Source organism: Pantherophis guttatus, chromosome 4 (genome assembly GCF_059756535.1).
Source record: "Pantherophis guttatus breed Tessera chromosome 4, ASM5975653v1, whole genome shotgun sequence".
Lineage (NCBI taxonomy): Eukaryota > Metazoa > Chordata > Lepidosauria > Squamata > Colubridae > Pantherophis > Pantherophis guttatus.
Genome location: NC_142066.1, coordinates 17861243 through 17877031, shown reverse-complemented (window position 1 = coordinate 17877031; position 15789 = coordinate 17861243). Strand labels below are relative to the sequence as shown.

The window sequence follows — 15789 nt, the reverse complement described above, 5'->3', positions numbered from 1 at the left end:
ATGAAATATTATTAAGAGTCTTTTACCAATATAAGGAAAAATGGAACTTTCCAGGGAAGTTTTCAAAAGCTCATAGCAACCAAAAATATGGATGGATGGATGGATGGATGGATAGATAGATAGATAGATAATTATTAGGTTATCTCAAAAAATGTTCAGAGGCATAAAGAAATATACATTCTACCAGCTTCCCTATAATGTGTGGGCTTTGAACTTAAGAACCAAAGCTTAGAATCTCATCTGGAGATTAATTTTCAGCTAGTGTAATGTTTAGCTAAGATGTTATACATCCTCTTTCCATTTATTTATTTTAATACTTCTAACTCACTGAATGGCAACATTTAATATATTAAAGCTAAATAAAACATGTATTAATAAGGAGGACAACCAGAGTCAGATTGATTCAGAATGATATATTATATAAAGGGGACAATAATGTATGATTTTTTCCCAGCATCCAGCTCTGATGGACACTTTATGATAAATGTTAAAAGTATTTAATATTTGGGTTATATTTTTCTTTTTCTACACAATTTTTGTTGTTGTGAATAGAATAGAATAGAATAGAATAGAATAGAATAGAATAGAATAGAATAGAATAGAATAGAGCAGAGCAGAGCAGAGCAGAGCAGAGCAGAGCAGAGCAGAATTCTTTATTGGCCAAGGGTATTGGATACACAAGGAATTTATCTCCGGTGCATAAGCTCTCACTGTACATACAAGCAACAAGTGATAAATCATGATCATAATCATCGTAAGCAGGGGTGGGTTGCTTCCTGTTCTACCCAGTTCAGGGAAACAGGTAGTGGCAGTGGCTGGAGGCTCTGCCCACCCACCCAGAGAGCGTCAAAAATGCTCTGCACATGTGCAAAAGCACCCTGCACTTGCAAAGTGAGTGCCCGCACCCGCACACTACTGATCATAAGATACATTCATCAGAAATCATAACATACAACACCTAGTGATAATCATAGGATACAAAATAAGCAATCAACATAAATCATACTAGGATACTAAATAAAACAATTAATATAAAACGTAAGATACAAGCAACAAAGGTATAGTCATAAGAGGATAAGAAAATGGGTAATAGGAAATCTGAGAACCTTAATATAGCCCTCGTGGATAATTTGACAATGTTGTAGAAATTAATTCTTTATCAGATTTATGTTATGGGGAAAGAAAACTGCCCTTGTTCTAGTTGTACTGGTGTGCAATGGCCTATAGCACGGGTGTCAAACTTGCAGCATCACATTGCTGTCACATGCATTTCGCAGCATTTTTCCCATTCCAGGAGCAGGAGTGGCCATGGCCTGCACATGATGCATCTGGACCACAGGCCACCAGTTTGACACACCTGCCCTATGGCATCGCCTAGAGGGAAGAAGTTGAAACAGTTTATGTCCAGGTTATGAGGGGTATGTAGCAGTGCTAAAATCTAAAATTTATTACTACCGGTTCTGTGGGCGTGGCTTGGTGTGGTGGTGGTAATCTGACTGGGTGGGTGTGGCCAACTTCTTTAAATGCTTTTAAAAGCCTTTGACGATCCCAGCTGAGTTGCCTGATCAGCAGAGGCTTTTTGTCTTTTAAAAGCCTCTGACGATCCCAGCTGAGCTGCCTGATCAGCAGACGCTTTTTTTTTTTTTACTTTTAAAACCATTTTTTCTACAACCTCTTCAGTGAAGAGGTTGTAAAAAAAATGCTTTTAAATAGCTGTGACGATCCCAGCTGAGTTGCCTGATCACCACAGGCTTTTTTTAAAAAAAGACTTTGACGATCCCAGCTGAGTTGTCTGATCAGAAGAGGCTTTTTTTCTTTTAAAAGCCTCTGATGATCCCAGCTGAGCTGCACAATCATCAGATGCTTTTTTTTTTACTTTTAAAAGCATTTTTTTCTGCCAAAGACGTTGTAGAAAAAATGCTTTTAAAAATTTTTAAAAAAAGCCTCTGACGATCGCGCATCTAAGCTGGGCATGGGGTGGGGATGGGGCAGGAAATTTTGCTACCGGTTTTCTGAATCACCTGCCTCCATTGCTACCGGAACCGGTGATCCGGTCCAAACCGGTAGCATTTAACCCCTGGTCTGTAGGTATTTTCCCAGTCCTCTTTTTGTTGTTGTTGTTGGATGAATGTTTTTTCTGTTTTTCCATTTTGCATTTTCTTCTTGTTGATAAAACAAAATAAATATATTTAAAAATTGCCTTCATCCTAAGCTAAAACAAAGAATTTAACCTCAAATATATATACTATTGGCATTTTGGAAATATCTTGCTCTAAAGTCATTAAGTATAATGAATACCATCACTATCTGTTTGATGCATGTTGCAAGTAACAGGAAAACCCAAAATATGGAATGCCTCTTTGACAAATGATTTTTGCACATCATCCTCATGATCAAAAATATTACTGTTATTTCATTGCAAAACTACAATGACCAATGTTTTTACCAGTGATGTAACAAAGAAGTCAGTTTCCACAGGTGATGATTTCCCCTGTAATTATCAAATCAACCATAATTTATTCTACACCTTAAGAAAATCCACAGATAAATAACAAGGTTAATAGGTACCTAGACACAGGCATCACTTCACCTGTCTATTTCACAATTGTCCAGAGAACTCTTCAAAAATAAGTTAAGTGGAGTCAGTGTGTCTGATTTAAACATCAAAGTAAATATATAAATTTTGGAATCTAGATGGACAATATAATGCAAGATGTTGGAGATAGAAGCATTGATTCTAGTAACATTGACATGTCAAATTGTTCAGATCAGGTCTTGTGTGAAATGTCCAATGAGCCATCCTCTTTCTATTCTTCACAAATACTATTATCCTGGTGACTTTACCATTGGTGGCATTCTTTCTCAGATTTATGTATTTTTCAATCTATTAAACTTTAAAGAAGATCCTTCTTCTGACGTATATGATTTCAACAAGTAAGGTAGACCATGTTTTCCATTGATTTGGAACCACATTATATCCTCAGTGAACCAGCCTAACTAAGACTGATTATTATTTTATTTGAATTCTTAGGATAGTTATTTGCAATTCTGTCTTTCTAAGAAACTCTTCACTTTTCCTTTCCACAGTCATTATGTTTATGATATCAAATGGGGATTTTCATGAAGATGTCAATGCATATAGGCTATTGGTGGTGATCACATATGTTAACCATGCCCTTATAAAGCTGTTATTTCATGCAAAAACCTTGCATGGGTCAGTTACAATGGAACATGTGTCTTAAGCTTCATGTATTGTTGAGAAGAGACTCCACTGACTAGAGTTAAATTTATGTATTTTCCTAAAACTTTGAAGAAAATCCTTCTTCGGAAGTTTTTAACTCCATCAAGTAAGATAGACAAGGTTTTCCTTTGCTTTGAAACTATATTATATATTTAGTGAGCCAGACTAACTAACACTGATATTAATCCCTCTGAATTCTTAGGAGATTTATTTGCTGCACCGTGTTTCTAAGAAACTGTTTGCTTTTCCTTCGTTATGTTTATGATATCAGAATGGGGATTATAAAGAAGGTATCAATAAACATAGACTATGGGAGAAACAATGGAATATGTGCCCTTAGACCTTCATATGTTTTTGGGAAGAGACTCCACTGACTAGCGTGAGCTTTTCCATGGAAATACAGTCAAAGTTTGTTCAGAATATTTTAGGAAGAATTAGAGATTAACTAATTTGGATTGGTGTAATTTTCTCTATATATTATGCTGATATTAAACTTCTTCGGCATTATATAAATGTCATTTGATTTTTAAAAATGCTCATATAAAATGCTGCAAATAAATCATCTTGAGACAGTTCTCTATAGAATTGCTGCATTAAAAAAGTTTATTTAAAGCTTTACATTTCCAGGATTTCCTGTCCAAGTCCTTTCCTGTCAATTTTTTTTTGTCTTTCTGGAAAACTATAACACAGAATTATCTCTATCAAGATAGTTCTAGGAAAAAAAATATGTACAGATTACACAAACAGCTTCAACAGTGATATTTGAAGATCTTTGAAAGCAACATCCATACAATTATAAATGTTTAAAGTTGATTTGGATTCTCTACGGTGACCAAGAATTCTTTCACAAAGTGATTGCACTGAGATTCAAATATTTAGAAATTATGCCAAGTTTTCTTTTCTCTTTGGCCTTACGGCATGGAAATGCAACCTAGCGAATAGCAATTCATGCATTTTATTCATTTCTTGAAATGTGGTTCTGGTGGTATATTTTAAAGAAGATCCATGAAAATACGTTATTTTTATTACAGCATCTTAACTCACAACTACCAACATATTCTGGCTTTGCAATTTGCAGTTGAAACAATTAATGAAAATCCAAGCATCTTGCCTAATGTCTCTTTGGGGTTCCATGTGTTGAACAGCAATTTTCATGCCAGATGGACTTATCGGGGCTCAGTGGAACTTCTCTCTACACGGGGCAGGTTTATCCCAAACTATAAGTGTGATGTCCAGACCAATATAGCCACTGTTATTGGTGGTCCTAACAGTAATGTCTGTCTTTTCATGGCAAGCATTCTATGCATCTACAAAATTCCACAAGTGAGTTGGCCTCATTCAAACAACAATTGAAAATAATGGTTTTGTTTTTTGTTTGTTGTTGTTGTTGTTTTTTCGCATTTTTCATATGCTTTTGCCATTATTTACAAAATGAATGGGTTTTTTTAGTAGAAGAAGAAGAGACGGGATGTCTTCTGAAGTGAAAACTTTTAAGCTTTGTTACAGTTCTAATTTAGTGAATGAAGCAGTGTTCCAATATTTTAGGGGTGTCACAAAGCAGGGGGGGGGGGTTCAGCCTATTTTTGTCAACTTGAAGGCAGGACAGGAAGCAATCAAGGAGAGAAGCAACCTGAATTAAGGAGAAATTTCCTGACAATTAGAACAAAAAAACCAGTGGAATGGCTTTCTTTTGGAAGTTGTGGGTGCTTCATCACTAGGGGCTTTTAAAAAGGGACTGGACAACCATTTGTCTGAAATGGTCTACGGTCTCCTGCTTAAACAGGAGGTTGGATTAGAAGACATCCAAGCTCCCTCCTAATTTAGTTATTCTATTTGTTATCTTTGTTATTCACTTACAGATTGAGATATTCATACCACTCTAATTATATGTTTCTGAGAGATGTAAAAAACCCATAAACTTTCACCGTATAGAGGAAACCATATGATTACAAGCAATATTAAAAACACTAACTAATGAATGAACAATTATAAGAAATAAATGATAGCATTTTCTCAGTTAATTAAAGCTTCATCCAGACTTGTCCTCAAAGGGTGACAAAAATTGAGAAAAGAGGAAGCAGAGGAAGACTCTTCCATAGATTCCAGGGATTAACATGGGGAAATTCCTTCTCCTGTCTGAGATCAGAATATTTGAAGAAGAGAAGCATTTTTCCCCCTGGTAGGGTCAGCCATGATGGTTGATCCTAGTGGAAGAAAGCAATTCCTAAGACCAAACTTTATAAGTTTATCCCAAAATATTAATACAACTTAAATGTATTTTATCCTGGAATCTTCTTCCATAATTATAATTAGTTTTTTGTTTTTGTTTTTAGTTTGCCTATGGTTCAGCTGCAATGATGAATGACAAATCCCAGGGAGTTTTCCTTCATCAGCTATTCCCAAATCTTGACCATCAGTATAAGGGGATTCTCCAGGTACTGCTTTATTTCCAGTGGACATGGATTGGTGTTCTATATGTAGACGATGACATCGGGGAGAGTTTTGTGGAAAACACTTTGCCCATTTTCGCCCAGGAAGGTATCTGCTTTGATTTTGCAAAAACATTTCCACAAAGAGTGTTTTCCTCAAAAATGATCACAATAGCATCGGAAGGACTGAAGATAATAAGGATTGTTATGGAAAGGACAGCCAAAGTAATAATTGTACGGGGTGAAATTCAAAGTATAATAGTTTTAAGACTTATGCTTCAGTTCTCCAAATTTCATGAAATACCAATGAAAGCCAAAGTGTGGATTTTCACTGCCCAAATGGATTTCACATCCCATCCACTGGTAAGGAGCTTGGAGATGGACTTCATCCATGGGGCTCTATCCTTTGCAGTTCACACCAAAGACGTTTTCAGCTTCCATCAATTCCTTCGACTGAGAAAGCTTCCCTCAGAAAAAGAAGATGGTTTCTTCAGGGACTTCTGGGAAGACGCATTCCAGTGCTCTTTCTCCCATTCCAATGTAGAAACAAAGCCAGGAGGACTCTGCACTGGAGAGGAGAAGTTAGAAACCCTTCCTGGCTCTGTTTTTGAAATGAGCATGACCAGCCACAGCTATAGCCTCTATAATGCTGCTCATGCAGTAGCAGAAGCGTTGCATGCCATGCATTCCAGGAAAGGGTACAAAAGAGCAATCCAGAGAAGAGGAAGAAGGGAGCTTCTCAATCAACAGCCATGGAAGGTAACTTCTTATGAATACTATTTCCTCTTCCACCCTAGCAATACTGCTCAGCTGAACCATAACATTCCAGATTGCTATCACAATGTAAAGCCAAGTATTCTCAGGGTATTGATTATATTGCAGTGGTAGACAATATCTTCTAGGTGCTTCATATAATTTTAAAGACTAGAAATGAGATGACAAAATCCCAGAGCGCTCCAGAAATTGGTGCATACACTTCTGCCTCTTCATTACTAAAGGAATCAATTCTCCTTAAAGGAGTCAGGAAGAGCTTTTTTTGTTGGTTTGTTTGTTTTTTAATTTATATGCCGCCCTTCTCCGGAAACTCAGGGCGGCTTACAATGTGTTAAGCAATAGCCTTCATACTTTTGTATATTTATACAAAGTCAGCTTATTGCCCCCACAATCTGGGTCCTCATTTCACCTACCTTTGAAAGGATGGAAGACTGAGTCAACTTTGAGCCTGGTGAGATTTGAACTTGCAGTAATTGCAAGCAGCAGTTGTTAATCACAGTGCTTTAGTCCACTGTACTACAGGCTTCATTCAGGTTGAGACAAAATGGCTGAACAATGGCTAATACCAAATCTATTTTATATCCAAATTTTAACATCTATCTTTCTTTCTTTCTTTCTTTCTTTCTTTCTTTCTTTCTTTCTTTCTTTCTTTCTCTTTCTTTTTCTTTCTTTCTTTCTATCTTTCTATCTTTCTTTCTTTTTCTTTCTTTCTTTCTTTCTATCTTTCTTTCCCTCTTCCTTTCTTTCATCTTCCTTCCTTCCTTCCTTCCTTCCTTCCTTCCTTCCTCCCTCCCTCCCTCCCTCCCTCCCTCCCTCCCTCCCTCCCTCCCTTCCTTTCTTGTAGCAGCAGATATTTCACATCTTTCTATTGGAATTTTCAGATTGCAAGGGTACACCAAAACTAAACAAAGGCAAAGAAAAATAGATGCTAAGTAATATTATTTTTTCTCCTTAGCGTATCTTTAAATGATTTCACAATCATAGAGGGAAAATTAGGGCACTCCCACAAAGGATGCAGTAACATGCTGGAATTGATCCAAGGCATGGCAACATCCATAACTGACATATTAATCTTGTTTTAGATGCATCAATAGGTATTGTCCCTTGAGCTGATCCAGTTCACTATTTTGGAAAGGGTAAATCTTTTCCTAGGAGTGCATTGAATTCTCATCTCTTTATTATATCTCTGTTCATACAGTAGGTCCAGTTTCTCAGAGCTATTTAATTGAGCTAATCTAATAGAAAGCATTGTGTTTCACCCCTTACACACCTCAAGGCACATCACATGGTAAAGGGAGAGATCCAAAGTAGAAGAGAACAAGTGTCAATCCTAATAAGTTAACAATATTTAAATTTTATACATGTACAATAATATAACTCTAAAAAGTATTTTTGAATAATTATTCCTGGAGTTCTTGTCCTTCTCATTTTTCTTCCCATTCCAATTTAGCTTCACCACTATTTAAAAAGCAACTCATTTAACAATAGTGTTGGAGAAACCTTCACCTTTAGTTCACGTGGGGAATTAATAGCTGGATTTGATCTTATAAATTGGGTCACATTTCCCAATCAATCCTTCCAGAGAGTAAAAGTTGGAAAAGTGGATTCCCCTGGAATAGTATCCACCATCTCTGAAGATACCATTGTATGGCCCAATGATTTCAAGCAGGTGATGTTCAACACAGGATTTCTTCCTATTTTCTGAGACTTTAAAACATAGAAGGAATGAGAGAAAGAAATTCCCTCCAAGTGAAGGGATGGGGAGTTAAAACTCATCTTTCTTGCAATGTTATTTTTAATTTTGTTGTAATTGTTGAGGCCGCACTTACAACTTGTGCTAATGCACTATCAATGTATAGCCTATAAAATATGATAGAAGAGAGCCATTTTGGTGTAGTGATTAAGGCACCAGTCTAGAAATCAAGAGACTATGAGTTCTAGTCCTACTTTGGCAGAAAGCCAATTGAATGAGCTTGGACAGTCCTTGTCCCTCAGCCCTGGGAAGGAGGCAAGGCGATAACACTGACTCAAGGAGATGAAACAACAAAACAAAAAGAAAACAGGTTAGACCCCCAAAATTACAAAGTAAATTTTCTGAATATGCTCATCTCTTCCATTTTCACACAGGTTTGTCCCATTTCTCTGTGTAATGGCAGATGCAATTCTGGTTATAGTAAAACCAAGATTGAGGGGAAACCATTTTGCTGTTATGATTGCCATTCATGTCCCGAAGGGAAGATTTCAAACCAAAATGGTAAGTATTCCAATATGCAATTATTATTCAGGTACGTTACATATATAAAGCATTCTTATATAGCAATTACATTTAAAAAAAAAAACATTTCTAGATAGATAGATAGATAGATAGATAGATAGATAGATAGATAGATAGATAGATAGATTTCATAGATAGATAGATAGATTGATAGATTGATAGATTGATAGATAGACAGACAGATTAATAGAATAGAATAGAATAGAATAGAATAGAATAGAATAGAATAGAATAGAATAGAATAGAATAGAATAGAATAGAATAGAATAGACAGGCAGTAGATAGATTTTTTTTATAAACAATGGACAGAAACTTTATACAAATATTTTGAATTGTAGCTTCCAACTTTTCTAAGAATGTATGGCCTGGCCAGCAAGATAGTTGTTGGGAAATGGCAGATTCAGCTGTGTGTATAAGACATGTAGTATTTTTTAACAACCATCATTCTTAATCTGAACAATGGCAGCTAATAAGTCAAAATAGAACAATAAAAAGAAGCTATTTGTAGGAAAATTTATTTATTCATTTAGTTACAAAAATATTTTATTTTTCATATTCCCCCACATAGCAAAGAAAAGGAATGCAGTTAAAAATAAAATATTATTTGCTGTTATTATTGGGGGAGAAGAAAGTTGAGAAAAGCACGTAGCTGCTGTAGTGAAGCCAGCTTCCCTTAAATGCTGTCATTGAAACTGTGGAGTAACTCCTATTTATCTGGTACTTCCTCTCCCATTTCATGATTTAACTCAGTTAAAGAGATCATGCTCGAAGATTGATTGTGCTTCCTAAAGCATCTTTCTTTTACAGATACGGAAGACTGTTTTCAATGTCCAGAAAATCAGTATCCCAATATGGATCAGAATCTGTGCCTTCCAAAAGGTATCAGCTTCCTCTCATTTGAAGAATCTTTAGGATTTACGCTTACCCTTTGCGCTCTTTTGTTTTCTTTCCTCACAGCTTTGGTGCTTTACATCTTCATTAAGCACCGGGAGACTCCCATTGTCAAAGCCAACAACCAGAACCTCAGCTACGTTCTTCTCATTTCCCTTTTGTTTTGTTTCCTTTGCACTTTGCTCTTCATTGGACAGCCCACAAAGCTTATGTGTCTCCTTCGACAAACAACCTTTGGCATCACTTTCTCAATAGCCATTTCTTCAGTTTTGGCCAAGACCATCATTGTGGTCCTGGCCTTCATGGCAACCACACCAGGTGGTGGAATGAGGAAATGGTCTGGAAAGCAAATGGCCAGCTCCATCATCTTCTCCTGCTCTTTTATTCAAGCTTTGATTTTCACTGTGTGGTTGGTAACTACTCCTCCCTTTCCAGATGTTGACATGCACTCCCTGATTGAAGAAATTATCCTGGAATGTAAAGAAGGCTCTATCACCATGTTTTACCTTGTCTTGGGATTTCTGGGGTTCTTGGCTACCATCAGTTTCACGGTGGCCTTCCTGGCCAGGAACTTGCCTGACAGTTTCAATGAAGCCAAGTTTATCACCTTCAGCATGTTGGTCTTCTGCAGTGTCTGGGTGTCCTTTGTTCCAACTTATTTAAGCACAAAGGGCAAATACATGGTGGCCGTGGAGATTTTTTCCATCTTGGCCTCCAGTGCTGGTTTATTGCTCTGCATCTTTTCTCCTAAATGTTATATCATTATTGTGAGGCCTGAACTGAATAATAAGGAACAGCTAAGAAGACGAAAGTGATCGCCAAAAAGAAGTTTGTTTATTATAATCATCAACAATTTTATATCTTGTCTCACATGATTAAAACAATTGTACTAAAAAAATAAAACAATGAAAAAGAAATTATGAACATTTTATAATTAATAATACAATTTAAGATATGAAATATTATTAAGAGTCTTTTACCAATATAAGGAAAAATGGAACTTTCTAGGGAATTTTTCAAAAGCTCATAGCAACCCAAAATATGGATGGAAGGATGGATGGATGGATGGATGGATGGATAGATAGATAGATAGATAGATAGATAGATAGATAGATAGATAATTATTAGGTCATCTCAAAAAATGTTCAGGAGCATAAAGAAATATACATTCTACCAGCTTCCCTATAATGTGTGGGCTTTGAACTTAAGAACCAAAGCTTAGAATCTCATCTGGAGATTAATTTTCAGGTAGTGTAATGTTTAGCTAAGATGTTATACATCCTCTTTCCATTTATTTATTTTAATACTTCTAACTCACTGAATGGCAACATTTAATATATTAAAGCTAAACCAAACATGTATTAATAAAGAGGACAACCAGAGTCAGATTGATTCAGAATGATATAATCGCCAAAAAAGTCCTCTCTCTTGCTACCATCAAAGATGCCTTCATCCTACATTAGTGTAGTATTCTTGTTAAATAGGACAGGGAAAGCTTATAACTATTTGTAGACCTATTATATAAAGGGGAGAATAATATATGATTTTTTCTCCAGCATCCAGCTCAGGTGGACACTTTATGTTAAATGTTAAAAGTATTTAATATTTGGCTTATTTTTTTTCTTTTTCTACACAATTTTTGTTGTTGTGAATAGAATAGAATAGAATAGAATAGAATAGAATAGAATAGAATAGAATAGAATAGAATAGAATAGAGCAGAGCAGAGCAGAGCAGAGCAGAGCAGAGCAGAGCAGAATTCTTTATTGGCCAAGGCTATTGGACACACAAGGAATTTATCTCCGGTGCATAAGCTCTCACTTTACGTACAAGCAACAAGTGATAAATCATGATCATAATCTTAGTAAGCAGGGGTGGGTTGCTTCCTGTTCTCCCCAGTTCAGGCAAACAAATAGTGGCAGTGGCGGGAGGCTCTGCCCACCCACCCAGAGAGCCTCAAAAATGCTCTGCACATGTGCAAAAGCACCATGCACTTGCAAAGTGAGCATCCGCACCCGCACACTACTGATCATAAGATACATTCATCAGAAATCATAACATACAACACTTAGTGATAATCATAGGATACTAAATAAGCAATCAACATAAATCATACTAGGATACTAAATAAAACAATTAATATAAAATGTAAGATACAAGCAACAAAGGTATAGTCATAAGAGGATAAGGAAATGGGTAATAGGAAAGCTGAGAACCTTAAAAGAATACAGCCATCGTAGATAATTTGACAATGTTGTGGAAGTTAATTCTTTATCAGATTTATGTTATGGGGAAAGAAAACTGCCCTTGTTCTAGTTGTACTGGTGTGCAATGTCCTATAGCACGGGTGTCAAACTTGCAGCATCACATTGCTGTCACATGCATTTCGCAGCATTTTTCCCATTCCAGGAGCAGGAGTGGCCATGGCCTGCACATGATGCATCTGGACCACAGGCCACCAGTTTGACACACCTGCCCTATGGCATCGTCTCGAGGGAAGAAGTTGAAACAGTTTATATCCAGGTTATGAGGGGTATGTAGCAGTGGTGAAATCTAAAATTTATTACTACCAGTTCTGTGGGCATGGCTTGGTGGTGGTGGGGTAATCTGACTGGGTGGGTGTGGCCAACTTCTTTAAATGCTTTTAAAAGCCTCTGACGATCGCAGCTAAGCCGCGCGATCATCCAAGGCTTTTTTTTTACTTTTAAAACCATTTTTTCTACAACCTCTTCAGTGAAGACGTTGTAAAAAAATGCTTTTAAATGGCTGTGACGATCCCAGCTGAGTCACCTGATCAGCAGAGGCTTTTTTCTTTTAAAAGCCTCTGATGATCCCAGCTGAGCTGCACGATCATCAGATGCTTTTTTTTTTTTTACTTTTAAAAGCATTTTTTCTGCCGAAGAGGTTGTAGAAAAAATGCTTTTAAAAATTAAAAAAAAAAAAAGCCTCTGATGATCACGCGGCTAAGTTGGGCATGGGGTGGGGGTGGGGCAGGGAATTTTGCTACCGGTTTTCTGAAACACCCGCCTCCATCGCTACCGGACACGGTGATCCAGTCCGAACCGGGAGCATTTAACCCCTGGTCTGTAGCTATTTTCCCAGTCCTCTTTGTTGTTGTTGGATGTATGTTTTTTCTGGTTTTCCATTTTGCATTTTCTTCTTGTTGATAAAACAAAATAAATAAATTGCCTTCATCCTAAGCTAAAACAAACAATTTAACCTCAATAACAGGTATTGACCTCAAATATATATACTATTGGCATTTTGGAAATATCTTGTTCTAAAGTCATTAAGTATAATAAATACCATCACTATCTGTTTGATGCATGTTGCAAGTAACAGGAAAACCCAAAATATGGAATGCCTCTTTGACAAATTATTTTTGTACATCATCCTCTTGATCAAAACTATTACTGTTATTTCATTACAAAACTACAATGACCAATGTTTTTACCAGTGATGTAACAAAGAAGTCAGTTTCCACAGGTGATGATTTCCCCTGTAATTATCAAATCAACCATAATTTATTCTACACCTTAAGAAAATCCACAGATAAATAACAAGGTTAATAGGTACCTAGACACAGGCATCACTTCACTTGTCTATTTCACAATTCTCAAGAGAACTCTTCAAAAATAAGTTAAGTGGAGTCAGTGTGTCTGATTTAAACATCAAAGTAAATATATAAATTTTGGAATCTAGGTGGACAATATAATGCAAGATGTTGGAGATAGAAGTATTGATTCTAGTAACATTGACATGTCAAATTGTTCAGATCAGGTCTTGTGTGAAATGTCCCATGAGCAATCCTCTTTCTATTCTTCACAAATACTATTATCCTGGTGACTTTACCATTGGTGGCATTCTTTCTCAGATTTATGTATTTTCCAATCTTTTAAACTTTAAAGAAGATCCTTCTTCTGATGTATATGATTTCAACAAGTAAGGTAGACCAGCTTTTCCATTGATTTGGAACCACATTATATCCACAGCAAGCCAGCTAACTAACACTGATATTAATTTCTCTGAATTCTTAGGTGATATATTTGCAATAATGTCTTTCTAAGAAACTCTTTATTTTTCCTTTCCACAGTTTTTATGTTTATGATATCAAATGAGGATTTTCATGAAGATGTCAATGCATATAGGCTATTGGTGGTGATCACATATGTTAACCATGCCCTTATATAGCTGTTATTTCATACAAAAACCTTGCATGGGTCAGTAACAATGGAACCTGTGTCTTAAGCTTCATGTATTGTTGAGAAGAGACTCCACTGACTAGAGTTAAATTTATGTATTTTCCTAAAACTCTGAAGAAAATCCTTCTTCTGAAGTTTTTAACTCCATCAAGTAAGATAGACAAAGTTTTCCTTTCCTTTGAAACTATATTATATATTTAGTGAGCCAGACTAACACACACTGATATTAATCCCTCTGAATTCTTAGGAGATTTATTTGCTGCACCGTATTTCTAAGAAACTGTTTGCTTTTCCTTCATTATGTTTATGATATCAGAATGGGGATTATAAAGAAGGTATCAATAAACATAGACTATAGGAGAAACAATGGAATATGTGCCCTTAAACCTTCATATGTTTTTGGGAAGAGACTCCACTGACTAGCGTGAGCTTTTCCATGGAAATACAGTCAAAGTTTGTTCAGAATATTTTAGGAAGAATTAGAGATTAACTAATTTGGATTGGTGTAATTTTCCCTATATATTATGCTGATATTAAACTTCTTTGGTATTATATAAATGTCATTTGATTTTTAAAAATGCTCATATAAAATGCTGCAAATAAATCATCTTGAGACAGTTCTCTATAGAATTGCTGGATTAAAAAAGTTTATTTAAAGCTTTATATTTCCAGGGTTTCCTGTCCAAGTCCTTTCCTGTCAATTTTTTTGTCTTTCTGGAAAACTATAACACAGAATTATCTCCATCAAGATAGTTCTAGGAAAAAATATGTACAGATTACACAAACAGCTTCAACAGTGATATTTGAAGATCTTTATATCCATACAATTATAAATGTTTAAAGTTGATTTGAATTCTCTGCGGTGACCAAGAATTCTTTCACAAAGTGATTGCACTGAGATTCAAATATTTAGAAATTATGCCAAGTTTTCTTTTCTCTTTGGCCTTACGGCATGGAAATGCAACCTAGCTAATAGCAATTCATGCATTTTATTTATTTCTTGAAATGTGGTTCCAGTGGTATATTTTAAAGAAGATCCATGAAAAGCTTTTATTTTTATTACAGTGTATTAACTCACAACTACCAACATATTCTGGCTTTGCAATTTGCAGTTGAAACAATTAATGAAAATCCAAGCATCTTGCCTAATGTCTCTTTGGGGTTCCATGTGTTGAACAGCAATTTTCGTGCCAGATGGACTTATCGGGCATCAGTGGAACTTCTCTCTACACGGGGCAGGTTTATCCCGAACTATAAGTGTGATGTCCAGACCAATATAGCCACTGTTATTGGTGGTCCTAACAGTAATGTCTGTCTTTTTATGGAAAGCATTCTATGCATCTACAAAATTCCACAAGTGAGTTGGCCTCATTCAAACAACAATTGAAAATAATGGTTTTGTTTTTTGTTTGTTTTGTTTTTGTTTGTTTGTGGTTGGTTTTTTTTTTTAATTTTTCATATGCTTTTTCCATTATTTAGAAAATAAATGTTTTTTAATACAAAAAGATGAGACTCGGATGTCTTCTGAAGTGAAACTTTCAAGCTTTGTTACATTTATAATTTAGTGAATGAAACAGTGTTCCAATATTTTAGGGGTATGACAAAGTAGCGGGTGTCAGAATCAGACTATTTTTGCCAATCAGAAGTCGAGAAAAGAAGCAATTGATGGAAACTAATCAAGGAGAGAAGCAACCTGGAATTAAGGAGAAATTTCTTGACAGAAGAGTGAAAAATGGGAATGGCTTTCTTTTGGAAGTTGTGGGTGCTTTATCACTAGAGGCTTTTAAAAAGGGACTGGGCAGCCATTTGTCTGAAATGGTCTATGGTCTCCTGCTTAAGCAGGGGGTTGGATTAGAAGACCTCCACTTACAGATTGAGATATTCATACCACTCTAATTATATGTTTCTGAGAGATGTAAAAAACCCATAAACTTTCACCCTATAGAGGAAACCATATGATTACAAGCAATACTAAAAAC

At 35.9% G+C, this 15789-nt stretch overlaps 1 protein-coding gene across 1 annotated transcript; it reads left to right on the top strand.

Annotated features, from left to right (window-relative positions):
• The first annotated feature begins 4246 nt into the window (after positions 1–4246).
• Positions 4247–10521, top strand: LOC117659840 (vomeronasal type-2 receptor 26-like). Its single transcript, XM_087893409.1, has 4 exons — positions 4247–4564; positions 5575–6429; positions 8572–8698; positions 9527–10521. The coding sequence occupies exons 1-4, from the start codon at positions 4247–4249 to the stop codon at positions 10423–10425; spliced, it is 2199 nt and encodes a 732-aa protein (XP_087749535.1). The 3' UTR covers positions 10426–10521.
• Positions 10522–15789: the final 5268 nt, after the last annotated feature.